General features: G+C 39.1%; 1 protein-coding gene and 1 long non-coding RNA gene across 4 annotated transcripts in view; one reads left to right on the plus strand and one right to left on the minus strand.

Moving 5' to 3' along the window:
- LOC103156364 (nardilysin-like) overlaps window positions 1-22,090 on the plus strand; it is a 37,765-nt gene that overhangs the window by 6,023 nt on the left and 9,652 nt on the right. For all 3 annotated transcript variants that reach the window (XM_016664286.1, XM_007578373.2, XM_016664287.1), the window contains 17 exons: window positions 3,400-3,553; window positions 4,393-4,466; window positions 4,651-4,746; window positions 4,921-5,043; window positions 7,258-7,315; window positions 8,786-8,859; window positions 9,043-9,112; window positions 9,345-9,422; window positions 11,216-11,336; window positions 17,370-17,428; window positions 17,713-17,767; window positions 17,861-17,965; window positions 19,341-19,464; window positions 19,738-19,824; window positions 21,275-21,394; window positions 21,509-21,560; window positions 21,848-21,998. In XM_016664286.1, the coding sequence (XP_016519772.1) occupies window positions 3,400-3,553; window positions 4,393-4,466; window positions 4,651-4,746; window positions 4,921-5,043; window positions 7,258-7,315; window positions 8,786-8,859; window positions 9,043-9,112; window positions 9,345-9,422; window positions 11,216-11,336; window positions 17,370-17,428; window positions 17,713-17,767; window positions 17,861-17,965; window positions 19,341-19,464; window positions 19,738-19,824; window positions 21,275-21,394; window positions 21,509-21,560; window positions 21,848-21,998 (1,601 nt within the window). The remainder of the gene's footprint in view (window positions 1-3,399; window positions 3,554-4,392; window positions 4,467-4,650; window positions 4,747-4,920; window positions 5,044-7,257; window positions 7,316-8,785; window positions 8,860-9,042; window positions 9,113-9,344; window positions 9,423-11,215; window positions 11,337-17,369; window positions 17,429-17,712; window positions 17,768-17,860; window positions 17,966-19,340; window positions 19,465-19,737; window positions 19,825-21,274; window positions 21,395-21,508; window positions 21,561-21,847; window positions 21,999-22,090) is intronic.
- On the minus strand, window positions 5-18,315 carry LOC107833893 (uncharacterized). The gene is made up of 3 exons (XR_001659669.1): window positions 18,304-18,315; window positions 16,109-16,114; window positions 5-1,140 (listed from the first exon to the last, which is right to left on the minus strand). It is a non-coding gene; the product is annotated as an uncharacterized LOC107833893 (long non-coding RNA).

Below are 22,090 nucleotides of genomic sequence, written 5' to 3' on the forward strand. Positions count from 1 at the left end.
GAGTAATTAACGCCGGAGAGTCCAATCGAGTTCCTCCTTTTCAGCGCCTTGATACAAAACCGAGACGGGACAATTAAAGGGCTGATTCGGTGTGAAAAAGGTAACTTGGAACGGTGGATTCTGTGGATTTTATCCACACCACCGATCGGGACTTTTCAAACCAAATAATATTTGGATGAGAAAAGCTCCTAACTGAATGAGGTTATTGTGAGATTTAGTCAATTAATCCAAATTGTGGAAGAAAGGAGTCTCAGTGCTTCCTTTCTTCCTTCCTTTATTTATTTATTTTTTTAAGTAAACCTTTTTCTTTGAAGTGAAAGTTAGCCCTGACACATATTTTTCTGCTGCTACATTCAAAGCATTTTTATTTTCATAGATATGCTTTGAATATAGAGACTGGAGAGTTATCGTCTTGTGCGTACAGTTTTGCTTTTGAGGCTTTTTTTTTCTGTGTGTGTGTGTTTTCTTTTTTTTTTCTTGAGTTATTATCTAGTTCAGATAGTCCATCTTTAGAACACATCTGTAGGGCCTGGCACTGCAAACCAGCGTCAGATCCTTGTGTAAAATGTCAACTCTTCTTTGCTGAATGTTCGCCCTCAGGGCTTTTCCGTCCTGTGTTTCTCCAGCCTCAGTAGAACGGGTGACGAGGTTGTGGGAAGACAGCGCAGCTAACCGTGCCTTAGGAAGATCGGAGGCTACATTTTCTATAAATACATTCTACCATCGCTCTTTTAATGTTGCCACTGATCCCGATGTTTTATTGCGTTTTTGTTTCTTTGTTGTGCGTGCCTTGTTTTCTTGTTTTGTCACGTTCAAGATCAGTTAACGGGATGTGACAGCTCCCAGAATAACCCTCTCCTGAAGCCATGGTCATTCAGTGTGTGGAGGGGGACAAAGGACATAAAATTTTCTTTTAGGCTTTTTTTGACCCACTTTTCTCTGCTGCTTTTATTTCCATTCAACTCATTACCTGCAAAAAATAAAAAAAATCCCCCCCATCTAATACATGAGGTATAAAATGTAAGAAACCATTTTAGAAAAAGTCAAAAATCGTCAGTAAGGCTGGATTTACATTAAGCATTGTCGTCAGCTGTCGAGACTTATGGTGCCTTTTGAAAGAATTTCCACTATGCAGACATACTCTTCAGTTAATTGGATAAGATGTAGCATGATCAAGAAAGATGTTTTAAAAGCTTTGATGGGTACGTCTGAAACACCATCCATCCATCCATTTTCTTACACCCTTGTCCCTCAGTGGGGTCGGGAGGGTTGCTGGTGCCCATCTCCAGCTAACGTTCCGGGCGAGAGGCGGGGTCACCCTGGACAGGTCGCCAGTCTGTCGCAGGGCAACACAGAGACAAACAGCCATACATACACACACTCACACCTTGGGGCAATTTGGAGAGGCCAATTAACCTGACAGTCATGTTTTTGGACTGTGGGAGGAAACCGGAGTACGCGAAGAAAACCCACGCATGCACAGGGAGAACATGCAAACTCCACGCAGAAAGACCGGGGCTGGGAATCGAACCCAGAACCTTCAACAGCTCTACCAACTGCGCCACTGTGCAGCCCCATCTGAAACACGTGGTATTCATATGTATGATTCCCCCAGAGTCAAAACTTTGTAAAATATAATTTGCTACAATTACAGCTGCAAGACTTTCTGCATACCTGTCAGCTTTGAAGCAGCAGCAGCAGCAGAAGAAGAAGCAGACATCCCTAACTTCCATTTTTGCTGAATAGCTCAAGCTTTAACAGACTGGACACTAAGACTGTGTTCAGTGGGTTCTTAAGGAAATTTAGGTCTGGACAATATGGACTCTTACCACAATGTTTTGTGGTACTTTTGTGATAACAATAAAAAAATATGATATTTATTGCTGCTTTATTGGATAGTTAAAAAAGGTGCAATACTCAAGAACACAAATACTGTTATTGAAAAACATTCCCTTATAAAATAGGCTTCTTCAGGACGCCATTTATTTAAGAAATGTGATTTATAGCACTAACCTGCACAAATTGCACATTCTTTCTAATTTACTGGCATTTATTGATGTTCTTGTTGAGCAAACAGTGGAGAAAATGATTTAAAAAAAACAACATTTCTGACGGTGTTGTCAGTTTTGCTTTTTTATTTGATGTCATTAATTGAAATTTATCGAGACAATGAAAAATCAAAATTCTTATCACGATAAGACGTTTTTCCACAACAAACGATAATCAATCCAAAAATATCTGACAAAATGCCCAGCCCTCGTCTGGATTTTGACTTTTTAAAAGATTCAGATCTGCTGTTGGTCGCAGCACATGATAAATGCATCATCGTAGTTTGTAGTATCATAAATTATTACATTTATTTACTTTTTGCGCTGTATTCTGCAGTGGATGAACAAAGCCCAGTAACTTGGGTGAGGTTTTCATCACACCTCCTCCTGTCTGAACGCCTCTCCTTCCTCAGCCTGTCAGTTTAGGTTCAGTTCACAGCGGAGGTCATGGTGGCCTCGACCACACATACTAAACAGCTGGTTATCTGATGGACAAAAGTGGTGAATAATTGTGAAGCGGAGGGAAAACGACACCTGGTTCTTAAATGTTTTTGCATGTTAAACGCCTAAAAATTGTGGCATGCATTTGTATCTTCACCCCCTTTTACTCTCACAGCCCTCAGTAAAATCCAATATATTCAATTTCCTTTAGAAGTCACCTTGTCAGCTGGCAGATTGTCTGATTAATCCTCTCTTTGCCCTGCCAATTTTTGGTTCACAGCTAAGTCTCTTGGAACATTTGTCACACGCTTTCCATTTTTTGGACAGTGGACTGAACATTGCACTGTCAGATTTAGGAGATAATTTCAAAACCTTAAAATTGGGCCAATTCCGCAGTGTCGTCCGTATAGTAAATTGGTGATTTACCGCTAATCATTTGATTTGCGTGGACTTCGGGTAATGTAGACGATGGTCTCCTGCTTTTAATTATGCAAGACCAGGACAAGTCGGGAGAAGAAAGCTGGTGCAACTCAGACCGCCACACATCTTTAGGATTGCTGCCATCAGCAGAGATAGCTGAACATTGTTCTTAGGTCATTAGTCATAAAGGAAACCCATGCTTATTTTTAAAGTTTGTCATCCGAACTGTCAACAAATGCTCAAAGCTTCGCTTGGAGCCGTGTGAAGAGAGACAAAGCTATCATTTTCTGAAATGCGTTGTCAGGCTGTGTCTGTGCTTGGCTCATTGTCCAGGCAAACAAGAGGACCCATAAATAAAATACACATTTTTCAGAAAGCTGCTGTGATGGATTTTTCATTTATGCTATTTTATTTATTTATCCATTCATTGATGTACAGTCACTTTACGCTTCTCCTCCCCGTCACATCTGATTTCCTTGTTGTATTCCAGTGGTGTTCATGGGCAGCGAGAAGTACCCGTCAGAAAACGGCTTTGATGCGTTCCTCAAGAAGCACGGCGGGAGCGACAACGCCTCCACCGACTGCGAAAGGACCATCTTCCAATTTGACGTCCAGAGAAAAAGCTTCAAAGAAGCCCTTGACAGGTCTGGAAACGAGAGATTTCCTTTGTCTTTGTGTGTTTTTTTTCTTCTTTTTTTTCTTTTTTTTTGCTGCTGTCACCCTTCACAGGCGAACTTATTGAGAGCTTTTGCTTGACTGACGGATAAACAGAAAAGAGAGAAACAGAGCAGGAGAAGATAATTCAAAGAGGCCATTTAGACACCGTGTAAACATGATTCTGCTTGATTTTAGCAATGCGTTGAAATGACATGTGGCACTATCCATGTCCAGCTGTTAGAGTATAAAATCTGTTGGTGTCTTGCACACTTTGGATGATGTTTAGGAAGTCATTTTCTTCCCAAATATGTGCAAGCCAGGAAAATCTGGAACAACATTTTTTTGTGTTCTCAAAGACCAGTGCTGTTTGCAGCTCAGAGTTTTAAAAATAATTTTGTCTTATCAGACAAATTGTCTCATCTGTATTTTAAATTTAATTGCATTTTTTCCCCCTTAAAATGTAAAATACAAATTTTGTGCAGCTTTGTACAACTGGACTAATTGGTATTTTTATTTGCAAATACAACATTTAAATCCAGTCACTCATGTCCATCTTACAGTTGAGCCCAAAATTATTCATACTTTAGATTTAAAATGATTTTTATTAAACTGAGAAGTTTGTTTCTCTGCACCCTTCGAAACAATCTATTGAACAACCTTAGTTTGCTTTACGGAAATCAAATGGTGTGATAATAGTTGCACGTTTCCACTGGTATTTTAACGATTTCTCTTTGGTGATTTTGACTAATTCTCCATTTCTTTTTATCTCCATGTTTTGCTAAGCAAGCTGCTAATATAAACTCTGCATGGTGTTTGTTGTTCTCAGGTGGGCCCAGTTCTTTATCTGTCCCCTGATGATCCGAGACGCCATCAACAGGGAGGTGGAGGCGGTTGACAGCGGTGCGTCTCTCTGCCGCTGCATACCCCTTGCTCTGTTCTGAGATGATAAATCGTACCTCATCTATTTGGGGTTATAAACATCGCAGCTGCTCATGTAGCTCTTTTATACTCCATCTATTGTTGTGTTCTTTTCTTTTTTAAATCCTTTGTCTGCTCCTTGTTTGTGTTTTGTTTTTCCTGTCAGAGTACCAGCTGGCTAAGCCGTCCGACTCCCACAGGAAGGAGATGCTGTTCGGCAGTCTGGCCAAACCTGGACACCCTATGGGCAAGTTCTGCTGGGGTAAGTCTGGAAAAACCACCACTGGGACACTTAACACACACTGGGCCTCCTTGGAGAATGTGCAGCAATAACACACAGGTGTAGTGAATAAAACGCCAATTTTCCAGCTTCATCTCTCTGCATTCAATCTTTGCTGCCCCGAAACTATCTTTGGTTCTTGTTAATCCATTCTAGGTAACGCTGAGACACTGAAGCATGAGCCGAAGAAGAAAAAGATCAACGTGTACAAGCGTCTGTTTGCCTTCTGGAAGGAGCACTACTCTGCCCACTACATGACTCTGGCTGTTCAGTCAAAAGGTCGGAAAAATCAATCCCGTTTTTCATTCATAAAGGCGCATTTAGTTAAGAGAAATTAACTCGATCCTCTAACTTATTTCATGCGGTGAAACAAACTGATTCCTTGAGAAAAAAAAAAGGCAATCTGCAGGTTCATAAATTAAACTGGCATTTGCACAAATAAGGTTCCTCTTCATCCATGTGCAGCCAGCTGGAGATAATTGCTGTCAGATAAAAATTATCCAACAGATTTTCAGGGTTTCGCTGAAAATGTCACGCAGGTAATTAACTACTTTATTCCAGTAAAATATTGACAAGTGTTGAATTTTTTTTTGTGCTCCGAACTATCATCATCATTAAACCAATGAGTTAATGGTCCTCAGTATAAATATGATCCCTTCCTGTTGGGAGTCGTGTGTTTTTCTCAATCTACGGCGGTGTTGGCTGAAACAGATGTGTCACAGTCGTCCTAATTAGAAAAGCAGGAGACAACGTGTTAGACAATAAAACGTCTAAGAACTATCGGAACATGGTAATACAATCAAGTTCAAGTGTTTTCGAGCGACACACAATTTCTTAATTTCTTTTTTTTTTATGTTCGCTCCGCAGCTAAATCCTTTTTGTTAAGGAATAAGCCTGATAATAATTTGCGTTATAGCAGTAGGGAAAACATAATGTTTTATTCATTTTGATGGTAAGCAGGAGTAGGTAATAAACTTAAAACTTTATTACAAATACTTCATAAACTTTATAGTGGTGGTGAAAAAGCATGACTAAACTCAGCAGTGTTTTTGGCTGTAAAGCGCTCACTGCATGCAGTCTAGAACCCCTTGTTCTAAACCATAAACACTATTTATTGTTCTCCTCATGGAAATATTGAAAACAGAGTTGCTCTTAAAGCAAAAGTCAAAATTCTAACTAAGGATGCTGTGTGTAGTTTTAAAACATCACATTGTTTGTGTTGTTGTCAGGTTCACATGGTGTGATGAGCTTGTTAGGATTCCAGTACACAAATTTAACATTTTGTAATTTATTTTGTTTTGATAACCAGCTCCTAGCTTGCTAATTGTACTTTTAAAACCTTTACCGCTGTTGTTGTTGGCGCTTTTCTTTCTGTGCTTCTCTTTTGACTGGAAATATTCCCAAACTGTGAAATTTATCTTTATTTTTTGAGAAAGAGAGAGAGAGAAAATTATGTTTTCTTTTTCATATCTAACGACAGTGTCATGTCGAAGGCTTTCAACCTGCACAAATTTTATGAGGGTAAATCTTTTTTTTCTTCACTTTTTCAAAACCTTTCTATACCTTTATCACTAAGTGTTACATCTATAGTAAATCATATTATATTGCTCATCTCTAGCTGGAACTTTGCAATAAAAGTAAATAAGTGATACTGATTTCACTTTTTAATTAGATGTCCACAAACGAATCAATTTGTAGATTTACGCCCTGAAATAAATGTTCTTTTTTGGCAGCAACTCTAAACACCGACATGTTTTGCTAACGGCAACAGTCTACGGTTTATGTGGTTTAACTGAAGGTTAAAGGTTTAAAGTAAGTTCAGGCTGCAAGAGAGTGAGAGAGAGCAAGACTTTCAGCTGATGACAAGAAGACTGAAAGGAGCTCAACAGTGTTGTCCGTTTAATTTGTTTTGGGCCTGTGAACTTTTGTTTGTTGTAACACATGGTGAATTTGCAAAGTTGGCACCCTGTTAGAAATCTTAGTTAAGTTAGTTTAGTTTCTCTAGGAAACACGACTTACAGAAGCTAATGTGTGATGCTTAAAATGGATTAAATAGCCAAGCTTCTGATTAGTTAGTCTCTCCCACTTTGGCTTTACTCTAAATACAAATAAGATCTTTCTTGTCAATGTTCTTATTTATCATAATTTCAGAGAAATTATAATTTGCTTAAATACGGACAGGCAGGTTGAAGCCCCCAAAAATCAGTCGCATAAGTCTGATTTATGGTTTATGGTTGTTTTTTATATGCTGTATATGCATATGTCTCGTACTTTAAAGATTTTTTGTGATATGTATAGTCATGTGCTTTATCAGAAACTCTTCAAAATTGTAATTTATATTTTAATATTTTAATTTCATTCAAAGATGGGGGGAAAAAAATACGTAGAGTTGAGTAGTTACCAACGTATTTGACCTAAAACCCTAGAATGAAGTCACAATTATTGAGGTGATGATACTGAAATGTCTGCACCTTCACTCTGTGGGTCTCTTAGAAAAGCTGGACACTCTAGAGAAGTGGGTGAGGGAGATCTTCAGCAAGGTGCCAAACAAGTGAGTATGTGAGAAGAGGCTCTCAACAACTGAAGAGGTGCCGCCGTTCCATAGATCGAGCCTCGATATCCTTCTCTTAAAAGTGAAGGTCGACTCGTCCTTCCTCTTTCTCTGCATCCTGTGATTAATACATTGATCTTTATTTTCCTAATAGTCCTGAAATGGATCCCTTTATGTGAGCTAAGTGTGTTCTTATGTAGCTCCAGTTCTATTTGCTTTATAAGTCATTGGCTTCCCTCTTTTTTTTTTTTGGGAACCAACGCACCCGTCGTTGTTACATGAAAGCCACATAACCTTCGTGTTTTTAAAGGCTTTCATTTCGTCTAAACGATGACAGGATGCTGCATTTGGCTAATGAGATTTTTTATTTATTTTCTCCAGCTCTCCTCGTAAAAACCCTTTCATGTGATTTCAACTCATCTGGCTGAACTAAACTCATTTTCATCAGGCTCGAAGACATGAAAACATTTTGGAGTTATGCTTTTGAAATAAAAAAATCTCTGACATCGCTTCTGTCACATAGCTATAAAAATATTCAGCCTGTAGTTTTTCTCTGAATATAGTAAGTCTGAGTTTCTTGGTGTTGGCTACGTTTATTGGCACCCTGGCTAAAGATGTGTGAAAAACCTTAATATAAATTCATTTGTTGGGTTAACATAAGAAGTAGATGGCAAAATGGAGAAAATTGGACCGTTTAATTTGACTCAAATTTCATGATAAGAAATGGCTCCTTTAACAAAATAATTTAGTATTTCATTTAGATGTAGAGACTAAGATGGCTGCTAATGAAGGCCGGTTCTGTGTCAACCAAACATTATCCATAGGAACATCCAACAACACCCATTTTCAGTTTGCTGGCAGAGGCCACAAGGTTTAAATTTAAATTCTCCTGATTCTGTATGAAGTTTCTGTGTCTAAAAGGCCTTTTCTGGAATCGGATAACCAAACATCTGATTAACTTGTTAGTTTTTGCTTGTAGTTGTTACGGAGACCCTTTGCTGCAGTACTCTTACAGTGATCTTTTTTTTTTTTTTACTTCTCTTGCCATCCTGCTTAACGTGCAAAGTGTCACCTGAAATATGAGTCCTCATCCAGCCCAGTTGCCTCTGGATATAAGAAATTGACTTCTGAGTTGAGTTATATTCATACCCCTGGGAAACAGAAATACTTGGGTTACTAATTTGAATTTCCTTGAAACTCGGATCAACTGGAAAAGTAAAATATGAGCTAAAGGGATTGTTTGGAGGTCAGTGGAGGTTTGTTTCAGGGGGAAGCCAAAACATTTCTTTTTTTTTTTCTCCCCATACTGAATAAATGTTGGTGCATTAAAGGCTCTTTTTGATATACAAGATAAGTAGTAACCATAATAATTGATAGGCAGGGGTGCTGATAAATGTGTCCAATGCTGTAGATGTATAAACGCAGTTTAACTACTCGTTATGTATTAACACATCTCTCGTGTCCCGACAGCGGTCTGCCGAAGCCAGATTTCTCTAATTTGCCGGATCCTTTCGACACCCCAGCCTTCTGCAAGCTCTACAGAGGTACGGATCCGCTCGGCTGCCCGCCTCTACGCACATCTGGCAGGCTCCGGCTCAGCCTATAAATAAGTGTTGACGACTTGCGAGATTGTTAAAACAGGCTGACGGCTGACTTGATGATGGCGTGCGAACACATGCGAACCGTTAACCCGCTCAGTCTTACGGCCTCTGTCTCCCCATTCGCAGTCGTTCCCGTTAGGAAAGTCCATGCCCTGACCATCTCCTGGGCTCTTCCCCCTCAGGAGAAACACTACAGGTGAGTCACAGTTCATGACGGACAAAGCTTTCACCTCGTTTTAGAGAAATTGCATCAAACCTCTATCTTGTATTTTATTTTATTTATTTATTTTTTCTTTTTTTTTTGTGCCTCTTCATGTAAACACAGAATTAGACCAACCCAAACATGCCATGTGTTGCCCCGATTGTAGACGGATTGCATCAGTGTTTCTTTCTTTCTCATTTTCATGTTCTCTTGCTCTTCTTTTCAGAGTGAAGCCTCTCCACTACATCTCATGGCTGGTTGGTCATGAGGGCGCAGGAAGCATACTTTCTGTGCTGAGGAAGAAGTGAGTGTTATTGCTTTTGGTCTGTTTGTTTTTGTGCTTAGAGGGCACTCCAGATCGCAATTAAAACCTCCTCAATTTGCCGCGTGTACGCGATCCCTTTCTTGCTCCCAGTGAGCGCCGAGCGTTTGAGCCCGATCTTCAAAACCGTACGCGTCGGCACGGTCGCACTTGACAGCGTGATTCATGCGTTTTCATCCTAGGATGTGGCTGCACGAGAGCATTTCAGCCTCTCGTTGTTAAGTGGCAGAGTGATTTGCCAAACCTGGTGAAGTCCCACAATGCCGAGGGCCCTTTCCAATGCTCCCCTTGCCATCTGCACCACTTGGAAAGCTCCTTGATAAAATATTCCTGTTTATTCTGTGCGCGCAGTTCACTTGTTGATAAATGGCGGCAGTGAATTTTGGAGCGCACTCGCTCCGAGTTTCTTGTCAGAGCAAACCCACTGATGCAGAAGAGCGGCTGAATTTAAATGAAAAGCCAAGAGGGTGGTTTTGAAATTGGGCAGATGTTGTCCCCTTGAGCGGAAACGGGGAAACGGTGATGCATCTCAATAAATTTGGAGATCAAGGAAAAGTTCATTTATTTCAAGCATTCAGTTCAAAAAAGTGAAACTCATTATGTTGATTCATTATCCAACGGGTATGTTTCACTTCGAGTCAAAAAGACCGTATTTATCCCGAAAGAAAATTAAATTTTGTCGTGTCATCCAAGCGACTTCAAAGAGTGGTGGATGGTGACGCTGTGGGCAGGAAGGATCTCTGGTAGCAGTAAGTCGTGCAGTGACTCTGAAGAGCCCTCTGACCGAAGCCATGACATGCTAACAGCTAAACTACACAAGAAGCAGAGACAGTATTCCACATTAACTTGTCGTGGATGACACCATCCACTAATCCACCTCATTTGCTTTTGCTGCTCCTATTTTAATTTCTGTCTGACAGAGACGTTGGAGTCGAGGATATGATGCTTGCCCTTTTTGCTCGATGGGAAGAGATGGTGTCAGCTTCCTTTCTGCTTTTTAGTCCTGCCTTGAAATAAATATTTAAAATTGATGAACATAAATCGGCTGTGTGAACAGCCAGCTTGTTCAACAACGGACTTTATGTCTTCTGGTCCTTATTGAGTGTCCGTGGTCCTGATTGTTTTGGACAAAACTGCACCTCCAACATGACATTTTCCTTTAGTAATAATGATAGCTATTGGCTGTAGTTATCTTACTTGGAATTATGTGCTTAATAAATCTTTATTATACACGAGTTCTCCTTCTTGAATTGGATTGAACTGAATCCTGCTTCTCAGAGCCGTTCCTTTGTAACTTGTTTTTCCACAGTGTTTGGCAGTTTTGTTCACTGCCAGAAAAAAACAAAGTGTCTTTGAAAGTAAAGCCGTAATTTCTTTTCCTCCTTTGTACTTTATTCTGTTTCCAGCTTCTTGAAACGTTGGGGTCATCGTCTCTTCGAGCTGCACTTGAACAATAAACAAGTTTTTTTTTTCGTTACTTGAAGTGCAGAAGTTGTTTTCCCCATTTTTCACTGCTAATAAAACCCTTCCACACAGGAAGGACGAACGCATAATAGGGTGACACATCAGCCGCCTAAATTTTTAGATGTTTTTTATTTTTTTTTCCAAGTCTCCTCACCGCTCCTCCAGGAAGGCGGCCAGGAAATGTGAAGTGATATTTCTGTCAATTAACACCCCGCGCACACATTTCAGCACTTAATTTGATTGCAGTCGGATTCCTGTTTGCATCCTGGCTGTGTGAGTGTGTGCCCTGCGTCATGTGCGTCTCTCTGTAGGTGCTGGGCTCTGGCTTTGTACGGGGGAAACAGTGAAACCGGCTTTGACCAAAACACCACCTACTCCATCTTTTCAGTCTCCATCACCCTCACGAATGAAGGCTTCCAAAACTTCTATGAGGTAAGGAAAACTGCCTGTTGCCGCACTTTTTTTTTTTTTATTAATGAGGATTATAAGGATATAAAACATTGATCTTCAGTTATTTGCTTTTGTTGCCTGATCATCAGGTTTGTTTCTATGACACCCATATTTAGATGTTCATATGTAAATCAATGAGAGGCTGGGAACACGGCCCTGCAGGCTTGTTTCCAAAGGTATTCTTGAGGAAGCTGTGTGCGTTGTCAGTTGCCATGACAACTAACTTGTTAACCTCAGTCACAGTGGAGGATTGTTAAGCGAGATGGCTATTTGCCTCCCTTTCCTACTTAATTGAAAAATGTATCAGGCTGCAAACTTGCAACAATAGCTGCTGTGGAAAAGATAAAATAACCTTGGAAACATTTACTTTCTTTGAATGAGTCATGTTCTGGATTTTGTGCAGAAGAACTTGGTCTTGCGCGATCAAGGCGACTCCTGCACATGGTGCGGCCTCACTGAGGCTCTTTTCTTATTTACAGCTCCTAAACTTTCCAGATTTTGTATCATTGCAACCACAAACTGTATGTATTTTATCAAAATTTTATGTGACAGACCAACAGAAAGTAGGAAACGGTGATCAGATGGAAGTGGGAGTATTCTCTGCGTTTCTGTTTTGCTCCGTCATTCTGAATCCTGTGAATAAAATCCAGTTCAGTCGGAGCATTAACTCAGCTGGAGGTTTGATAGAGAACAAAAGTAAACAAACAAATGTGTCCGACAGTTGCAGATCAGTTCTTTTAAAAACACAATACCACAAACCTTGGACATCTCACAGAGCTCTGGTTAGTGACACGGAGGTTTAGGACAACAACCCTACACATGCATCCAGAACTACAATGGGATAGTTCTTAGAATGGCCCAGTCAATGTTCATGCCTGTATAAAACTGAAAGTATTTGGTAAGACTTGAACGTTCATGTTTACAGATTCTCGCTAACCAAATCTGACTGAGATTGAACTTGTTTTAGAAAGGAGCGTAGGCCACAATTTTAGTCTGTAGATGTATAAAGCTGACCTACCCCACAAGACTTGCAGCTGCAATTACAGCAGAAGAAGGATTTTAAAAAAACGTTGACTGAGTGCTACTGGATTCAAATACAGTCACACCCTTTTCAGTTTTGGATTTGTAAAATAGAATGTATTTAAAAAAACACACAATACCTTATCTTAATATGTTGTATAAAACACTAAAAAATACATTAAAGTTTGCTGTTGGTAAAGCATAACAGAGTCTATACTTTTCTTCAGTATCTTGGCATTATTCCTTAGAATATCTGGTAGGTTATTTTTTTTTATGTGCCTTTTTGTTTTTTTTTGTTTTTTTTTGTTTTGTTTTTTTTAAATGTGCCTTTTTGTTGTTGTGTAGAAAGACTCAAGGTGGATGCCAAAACAGCTTTCAGTCATTACATGAAAATGTCAGTGTGCTGCTGCAGTAATGTGTGCCTGACATGCAGTCTGCTTCGTTTTTCCTCTTGTACGTCATCCAGTATGTGAGCTCCAAATGAAACTGATGTTGGCAACAAAAGGGCTCAGTGCAGTTCAGGAAAGTGCCTCCAGCTGCAAGGCTGAATTGGTTTGATGGCTTCATTCTAGCAGTTTTACTGTATGGTTGAACTACAAGATTATATGACTTAACGGTTTAGTTAAAACATATTAAAACACCATGAATTAGAAGCATCACTCAGAACACGAATAAGCACCTCGAGAAGAAAAAAATGAAGGTTTTGATGTTGTTTTTTTTTGAAAGGTTGACAAAATTGCCATCTTACTCTCTACCTAAACCCTGTGAAATTTGTACAAAAACAGGATGTTCTGTTCGACACAATCTCTAAGGTTCTCTTGACACCAGGTTGTGGGTGTCTGCAGGACCTCTGACTCATTCCCTGCTGATCACAAAAGAAAACCCCCCAAAAGTAATTGAAATATGAAATCCTCAGGATCCTAACATCATCTTCGTACACACAATCTTGCCCAAGCACTCAGTGTAGCTTCCTGCAGCTCGATGTTTTTTAAACCTCCGCAGGAATTCATTGTTATAGTTTTTCTCAGTCGCTGTGGTGCATTTCTCAGAACAGAATTCAGATTTTCAAAACTCCTTGTTCAATCTTCATATCATTGCCACTTGTGAACATATAAAGGGACAGTTTCATGCCTTTGAGCAGTTTGCAATCGCTTGTGTATATCAAAGCAAGTAATTATCTACAATTCTCTGCTTTTTCTGCGTTTTCAAATGCATTTGGCATGTTTATCAAAGTGTATTATACGAGTCTCTGTTGAATTGTCGGAAACTGCACAACATGTAAGCATAATTTCATTGTATTAGTCTTAATATTTCATATTTAAGCATAGAACTCTTCTTTTTTTTATTATCTGTCCTGAACTGGTAAATTGCTTCCAGATGAATCCCGAGTTTCTCCAACACAGATAAATATGTGAAACATAACATCAACCAGTTTTCTGAAATGGCATCTCATGAACCGTCAACTGGCAGGTAAGCATATAGTGGGAGAAAAACACAATGCTACATTTCTGACAATGGAAGGACAAAGATTTGGACAAGTACAAGAAGAGTAGGAGGATAAGGAGTTGGAAGAAAGAGGATGAGGACATAATGCCCGTTTCCATTGCTCAAATATCATCAGGATATGATTTTCAGCCTGCAACAAGATGCTGATTGACTTCCTCTCATCCTGCTCCTCATTCCTCAACCCTATGGAGGAGTTTTTCACAGCATGGAGATGGAAAGTAAAGGAAGACTGCGCTGTAATTCCTGCAGCAACGTTTGTAGTTCTCCTTAAGGAAATTGTCCTATGTTCACATGTCTACATTTTCTTCCTTCATGCTCTGCATTACTGTGTTTTTTCTGCATGTCACAGTGACATGGTCTTTCAGCAAAGCACAGGAAAAGCATAGATGTCCAGACTCTTGCCATTGATCCCCCACTAATGTTATTTACAGTACTTGTTATCAAAACTTTAGCCATAGGTTACAACAGAACATCCCCCCAGAGTAACGCTGTCGTATTGGCAACATGACTAAGCAATTTGACTGTCCCATCCGAACACATTGAAACAAGGACTTGTCATTCTGAGACACTGGCATGTTCATTGAGGCAGATATCTACTTTTGAGAGATTATATAAGAAACTGGATTTTGCATGTAATCAGTGTTGTTTAGCTTTTTGTATGAATTGTTTTGAGAAATGCACCATAGTGACTGATAAACACTGTAGAATAGGAGGTTTCTACTCCGCCATAAGTTTGACTTGAATGCATTGGGGGATAATCAGTGTTTAATTGGAGCTGGTTAACTGGCATTGCATGGATAGTTGTGGGACAGCAATATGTTACTCTGCTCTGCAGATGAGAGAAGAGATGAAGAACATGGGTAACTCTTGTCCATGTCAGTTTATTAAAAGACATTAAACTGTTCAAACAGAAAAATGTAACGGAGCAATTGAGTGGTTTTGAAATTTTTAAAATATGAATCAAAAACCATCAGCGCCTGCCCGAAGATTCGGAGACTGTTACAAAAGAGTCCTTTTTTTTAATTGTGCAAAATGTAATGATGACCTCTGTCTGAGGTTAACAGTAACATATCGGAGAGAGAGGTTGAAGGATGTCAAGCACATAAAAATACACAATTATCTTTACTATTCTGCAAACGCATCCTGTGGCAGATCGTCATGGATACATTTTCTATTTTAAAATGTTTTTTCCTTTGCTCTGTTTCTAGACAACTCTTTATATAATACATAAACCATTCCCTTTTTTAATCCTAAAAAAGTCATCATCCAACCTTTTTTTTGCAGAGCGTTGTAAGCCTGAAATGCAGATATTAATCTAAATATTTTAAGACACAAAAACCAAATATGTTGAGTTAAATCTGATCAATGTAAGAGCTGCTGCAGTAATACTCGAATTTGAATTCTTCAGCTTTCTTAGTTTGCTTTGTAAAATAAAAAACAGTGAAATAAAAAAAAATTATTATCTGAATTTTTTATGGTTTAGTCACTATTATTAAGCCATTTCACTGTAGATCTTTCTTGTCATTCACATTCTCCATCTTTGCAACAAGGTCAATGCCAGTGACCTTTCTGTATTTCTCTGCTTGTTGCCTGGCAACTGGTGTTGGCCAAGAAAAAGTCTGGTACATAACCCCTGTGTAAACAAGACATAATGTGTTAATTAGAGAGACTGAAGGGTTCCCGGTCGTAAAGATAGTTCAGCCAATCAGCCGCTGGCAATCGCTGCATGCTTAGCAAACTGACAAATAAATGGTGTCCATCTCTGTTTTTAAGACACGGAGTCGGAGCAGTCCTGCAAAATAACTTAAATTAAGACCTATAAATATTTTCTATGTTAGACAGTCTTTGTTTTTTTTTTTCTCGGGTATGAAACATCCCCGACTAAATCACATTAATATCCCAGCGTATAAGTCGTATTCCTTCTGTGATATTTGTTGTCATAATGTTAGTCAAAGAGAAGAGAAGCTGAGTCTTGATCGCCTTTAAAAATACTCAAGTATTTGAATGAGGTTCTGGTCCATTTAGGATCAATTTGTATGTTATGAACTTTATTTATGAACTATGTTTATTCAACAACTAATTACTGTATGTAGTGTTTTATGACAAAATTTAAGCTTAAAAAATAGTCAACAAAAGTTAATTAAACAAGCAGCTTATAAAAATCAAAATAAATGTTGGACAACAAAAAAATAAAACTTCAAAGCTACACAAACCCAAACATTCATAACTTTCATCTACGCGACAGTAAATAGTTAAAACCTTTTTAGCAGTTGAAAACAAATAAAAAATATTAATTTCCCCCAAATATTTACTTAAATTCGCCATGATGGATCTGGCGAAATAACCATATCCCCAGAGTGAGCCTTTATGTTTCTAATAAAAAGATAGACTTGTTCTATTTTATACTTTGTACACATTTGTCGACATGAACAAAATGATTAAAATCAGCCTTGATGGTGAGTTAAGTGAGTTTGGAGAAGACTCTCTGGAAAACATTTATTTTCAGATCAGTTTGGAGAAAGAATTAAATATGTTGGAAGGGAAATTAATACTTTCTTTAGACTGTTTTCATATGTCAAAAAGCAGAGGTTTGGATCACAATCCTTTTGATCAAAAGAGTTTAATACTCTAAGGAACGACATAATGCCACCGCAATCTCGCACACTGCACCTGGCGCTTTTTTTCTAAGAGCTTCTTCCCTTTTATCTCCTTCTCCTGTCCCTCTGCATCCGTCTCTTCATCCTCACTCCTCCTCCAACTTCTTCTCCAATCCCTCTTTTGCAACTTTACAACCACAGCTGACACCGTTATCGTCAACCACAATAACCGCCAAAGCATTTTAGCAAAGAATTCATTATTTCTCTTTCTCCTAAAATATCTTCTTCCTTTGCAATAAAGAAGATATTTTTACTACTACCTGATGAGTTTATCGACTTTGACACTTTAAATGGTGCAACATGATAAAAACTGCACCTTCTATCATTCAAATTAAACTAAGAGTTGTAAAAAATCTTTTCTTTTTGTACATAAGAAGAAATTTGGGTTAATCACGTTCCCTCTTACACTGTGCTTGAAGTTTCCTTCATTTTTAGTTTTCAAATTAGCAACCTCGCTTTCATCACAGTAAGGTTAAGTGAGTTGAAATTATATCACTTTTACACAAAAATGACTTGCCAGTAATATTAGCAATCTGTAGATCTACATGTGCAATCATGTAGAAAATGTCAGCTTTTCTTTAAAAAGCAACTTTTAACATGACACTCTGAAACTTTTTTTATCGCAAATGATTACTGTCTTACTGTTTGTTTGTTTTTTTTTAATTTATCATACAACTAACATGCAACGTAAGCTGATTAATTCATTATTATTTCTAACCAAGAGGGTTTCTGCTGCTAATAGGATATAAATTTATTCTTTTAACAGAGCCTCTCTTTAAAAATCCTGAGCTTTCCGTTTAATCTCTGATATCCTTGCCTGTGTTTTTTGCAGGTCACTGATCTGGTGTTCCAGTATCTGAAGATGCTGCAGAAACTCGGACCACGGCAAAGGTACGGTCACACTCAGATTCACATACTGACACAAAGTAGCAACAAAAACATCTTCTAAAAACACATTTTTAATTATTTTTTTTCTCGTGCACCTAAAACTGTGTTTTCTGCATTTTGCGACTTAGCGACAGTATTTAATGTGTTTTGCTTTGCTGACTGCTCGTGTGTGTGTTTTGTTGCTTTTTGTTTTAACCTGCTTACATGAGGCTCATGTTGTGATGTCTGAGGTTTTCTTTCGGGTGAATAAAAGTTAGAACTTTGATTATTTTTCTCGATGCCTTCAGAATATACGAGGAGATCCAGAGGATAGAAGCAAATGAGTTTCACTACCAGGAACAGGTAAGGATATTGACACAAATAGCTGAGCCTAGAAATATTGTGTTGTATGAGGGGAGGAAAAAAAACAACCCTGTTTGCTTCCTTCCTTGTCAGATTGACCCCATAGAGAACGTAGAGGACATTTGTGAATGCATGCAGTTGTTCCCGAAGGAGGACTTCCTGACAGGAGATCATCTTATGTTTGAGTACAACCCTGAAGTAAGTAGCTCAGTCGTTGTGGGATTTACTTTCTGAAAGGTAGCATTTCTCTTTTTAGACAAAGGTGTTAATGAAACAGGTCACACAGATGTAAAAAAAAAGTCTGGGTTTTGTACAATAATGAATTTGCAGCTTACATCTTTCTGTATCAGAAACAAGCTGTCGGAGTTGTGCACCTGTCTTGTGTTATGGATGGGAGCTACGATCTAATTCTGGCTCTTCATTTTGTCTGCAGCCTCAGTCACTGTGATATGCAGAATGCTTCTCGCAGTCGCTGCCTTGTAGAAAGGATTCATTCTCCTTCAGATTTTTTTATTTTTTTTTATTTTTTTTTTTACGTTTTGTCAAATTATAGAACCAAACTTCAAAGCGCTTCACTCTATTGTGCAAATAAATCTGAAAAGTGTGACATGCATTTGCATTCAGCTCCACCCCGAGTCGGTACTTTATAGAATCACCTCTCACTGCCATCTCTTCCAGCTTATAAAAACAGGAATTTTTCAAGTTTTGTTGGTTACCAGTTTGATCTGGGCTTTAACTGGGCCAAATTTACTACACCAAATTGCTTTAATATAAGCCGCTTTTTAGTATCTCTGTCTATAAAGTTTGGATTGTTGGTCTGCTTGAAAGACCCTGGTACCCGATAATCACCTGTATCTGCTGAATAGAAAACATCACCGCAGCATGATGCTGCCACTACTGTGTGTCACATTGGATGGTGTGTTTAAAGGTGCTGTGAAATGTAGGTTTTTCCAGTCAGATAGAACATTCTGCTTGAATTAACATCAATGCAGTATAGAGCTGATCTGTCGATTATTTTCTTCAATTAAACAATTAATAACTGAAAAGCAAAAGGTGCTTAATAGAATTTTTTTTTTACAGAATTTGACCCACATGAAGCTAAAACTCATTTACAGATTTACAAGTTGTTTTTTTTATCTTAATTGCAAAATGTTTATATCTTTTGTACAGTTTTAGCTTAATTACTGCCCTGAGTGTTCTCTTTCAGCAAGTAGCCTGTGTTTGAGTCTTTATACTCCCATTAACAATTCATCGATTAATAAATTAGTTTGTTTATTTCAATTATCGCTCTATCATGATTAATCCAATTAATCCTCCCAACATATTCTCCCCTGTACTTTTAATCTTTTCTGAGTTACAATAGACTTCTTGGTTGTTGCTTTTCTCCTTTCCTCTAATAAACGTTCATGCCTGACCCGTCAGTGTAGATAGATGTTACCTGACAGTGTTTCAAAGTTCAAGAGGGTATGTAGTACCTTTTTTTTTTTTTTTTGCGAAACACTGAAAATAAATCGTTCAGGGCGCTGCTGTGACACGTGCTACAAAACTGAGCTTGTTTTCTTTGTGTGTTCAGGTGATCGGTGCAGCTCTTTCTCTGCTAACCCCAGAGAAGGCTAACCTGATGCTGCTGTCACCAGAACACGAAGGCCAGTGTCCCCTCCGGGAGAAGTGGTTTGGCACACAGTACAGTGTGGAGGGTACGTGTGTGTGTGTTGTTTGTTACATTTTAATAGTGAAGCTGAAGGAAACAAAAAAAAAAAAAAAACTGTGATGCTACTCGGTGTGACCCGTAGCCCATACAGTGGTGGGAAAAGCCGGCGCGACGAAGTCGGAACATTTTAATTAAAAAGTGTACAGAAGTAGGCGTTGGCGCCTCAGGTTTGCTACTATAAAGCGATTAAATAGATTAGTTTTATGCATTTACGGCGAAGTTTTCTTGGCGCGCTGATGAGTGTGTGAACTTTATGCAGACATTGAGAAGAAGTGGACGGAGCGATGGAGTGGAAACATGGAGCCAAACAGTGACCTCCACCTTCCTGCAGCGAACGAGTTCATCGGTGGGTAAATAAGCGCCTCTAAACCCAACAGAGTGAGAAAGTGCCCAGTTGCGTGCTACATAGCAAAGGGTCAGGAGTAAACAAGATTGTGCGTTTGCTCTTTATTCACCCATCCAGTAAATACAGTCATTACTGCTGTTTGTCAGGAGGCTTTTTCATGTGTGACTCAATTGTTAGAAGAGTTGGAATTCAAGCTAAAAGTCGTGAGCTCCCAAAGCAGAACAATTGATCTTTGTAGCTTTTCGGTGGACGCAGTGAGCTCGTTTATTTCGCTTTACTTTTTTTTCTTTTCTTTTTTTTTGGAGCTCTTTGCTGTGAAGTTGTTTGATTGTTCTGTGTTTGAATGGTGGATTGATGTGAGTTTTGGCTGTCCTTTGTTAAAAGACAGAGGAAGGTAAAAATTTGCTCTGCTGTTAGATGTGATTGGACTTATCGCCCTGAATGTCTGAATGATTTTTAGGTCCAGACCCCTGTAGAGGAGAAGAAACTTTCAAGGACCCAAACTTAGCAAATTCTGGGGAAAATGGGGTGGAGAAAATCTGCATTATTATTATTATTATTATTTTTTTTTTTTACATTTTCTTAACTTTGTTTTGTTTTCTTTTTATTTAGGTGTTTCACACCTGTAAAAATCAGTCTCCCAAAACAACCTGGAAGCAAACATTTCCCAAATTAACTTTGCAGAGTTGTTTAATTCAGTAATTTCTCTGATTTGGAACAGATCCCCCCCCCCTCCTCTTATCTTCTATGATAGAATTAGCATGAAATAAAAGAATTTAGTGGGACTTCCAATGGGTGAAATTGGGGCAAAAACTTTTTCTCTGCACTGTGCATCACATTTTCTTAACTCTGACACACCGAATGCATAACCACGCTAAGGATCTCATACAGAGACGGGCCTATTGAGAGTCACTTTCAACAAAAGTTTCAATCTCGAGACCCAGGTGGTGCCAGTTTACGCTGCGTTAGTCAAAGATTTCCAGCAGCTCCCTTTGGGGCCAGAGGAACTTTATTGCATTTGAAAATTTGCACCGCATGCCGTCACCACTCTTTGACAGGTAAGAGTGGTACTTTACCTCCTTTGACTCGACATGAAAGCTGCTGGTGGTGAAGCTCACCTGATTTTTACCCTCGGCGTGTGATAATAAAAGCAGCTCAGTCTTCTACGCAAGCCTAAAATCGACTGATAAAACACACACACAAAGGTTTTTCACACATTCGCTTAATTTTTGAGAGACTGCACTGACCGAGCCGAGGACGAGATGTCAACGTGATTTATTTTATTTACCAAAACATGAGGATCTGTCTCTCTGCAGCCTGTTCACTGGAGGGAAACTTGTTTTTCCTCATTTCGCTCAACTCGTGACGCGACTTGTTTCACCTTACTCACGATTTGAGTTGGTTCTGAGTGGGAAGGTGGACGAACTTTCTGCTGTGTGCCTTTGTTTAGCCACCGACTTCACCCTGAAGCCCTCTGACTGCCCGGACACAGACTTCCCCGTCCGGATAGCCGCCAGCGACGAGGGCTGCCTCTGGTACAAGAAGGACAACAAATTCAAAATCCCCAAAGGTGTGTGCAAACCTGTACCGTTTCTCTTTGTGGCATCGCGCGAGATGCTTCCATAGATTCATTTAATATCGCCAGAGACGTGTTGAGACTTGTTTACCCTCTCTCCTCCTGCAGCCTACATAAGATTCCACCTAATCTCCCCCATAATACAACAGTCCGCGAAGAAGTAAGTTCAAGCTCAGATATGAGTTTGGAACGGTAACGTCTGAGTCCTGCTTTAACCTACTTTATCACCTGTCGGCCTCTAGTTACTCTTAATACTTACTTTAACCCCTCCACAGATTCAGCTTTGTTTATCCGCCCGGCCTTTTCCTTGCTAAAGCTGTTTGCTTTGTTCTTACCTTTGCTTCATATTTATCTTTTTTTTTTTTCTTTCTTGTTCTGATTTTTTTTCCACCTGTTGATGTTTTTTTTTTTTTTTTTTCTCCCTTTCTTCATCCTGTCGACCTCCAGCATAGTCTTGTTTGATCTGATGGTCAACATCCTGGGCCACAACTTGGCCAAGCCGGCCTACGAGGCTGAAGTGGCGCAGCTGGATCACAAGCTGGTGGCGGGCGAGCACGGCCTGATATTCAAAGTGAAGGGATTCAACCACAAGCTGCCTGTGAGTGAACTCGTCCATCAGTACATGGCACAAACCTCAATGTACTTTTAAGATGAAGGTAAAAAAAAAAGAAAGAAATATGATAAGTGCCT

The sequence above is a fragment of the Poecilia formosa genome, unplaced genomic scaffold, assembly GCF_000485575.1.
Source record: "Poecilia formosa unplaced genomic scaffold, Poecilia_formosa-5.1.2 Scaffold476, whole genome shotgun sequence".
Lineage (NCBI taxonomy): Eukaryota > Metazoa > Chordata > Actinopteri > Cyprinodontiformes > Poeciliidae > Poecilia > Poecilia formosa.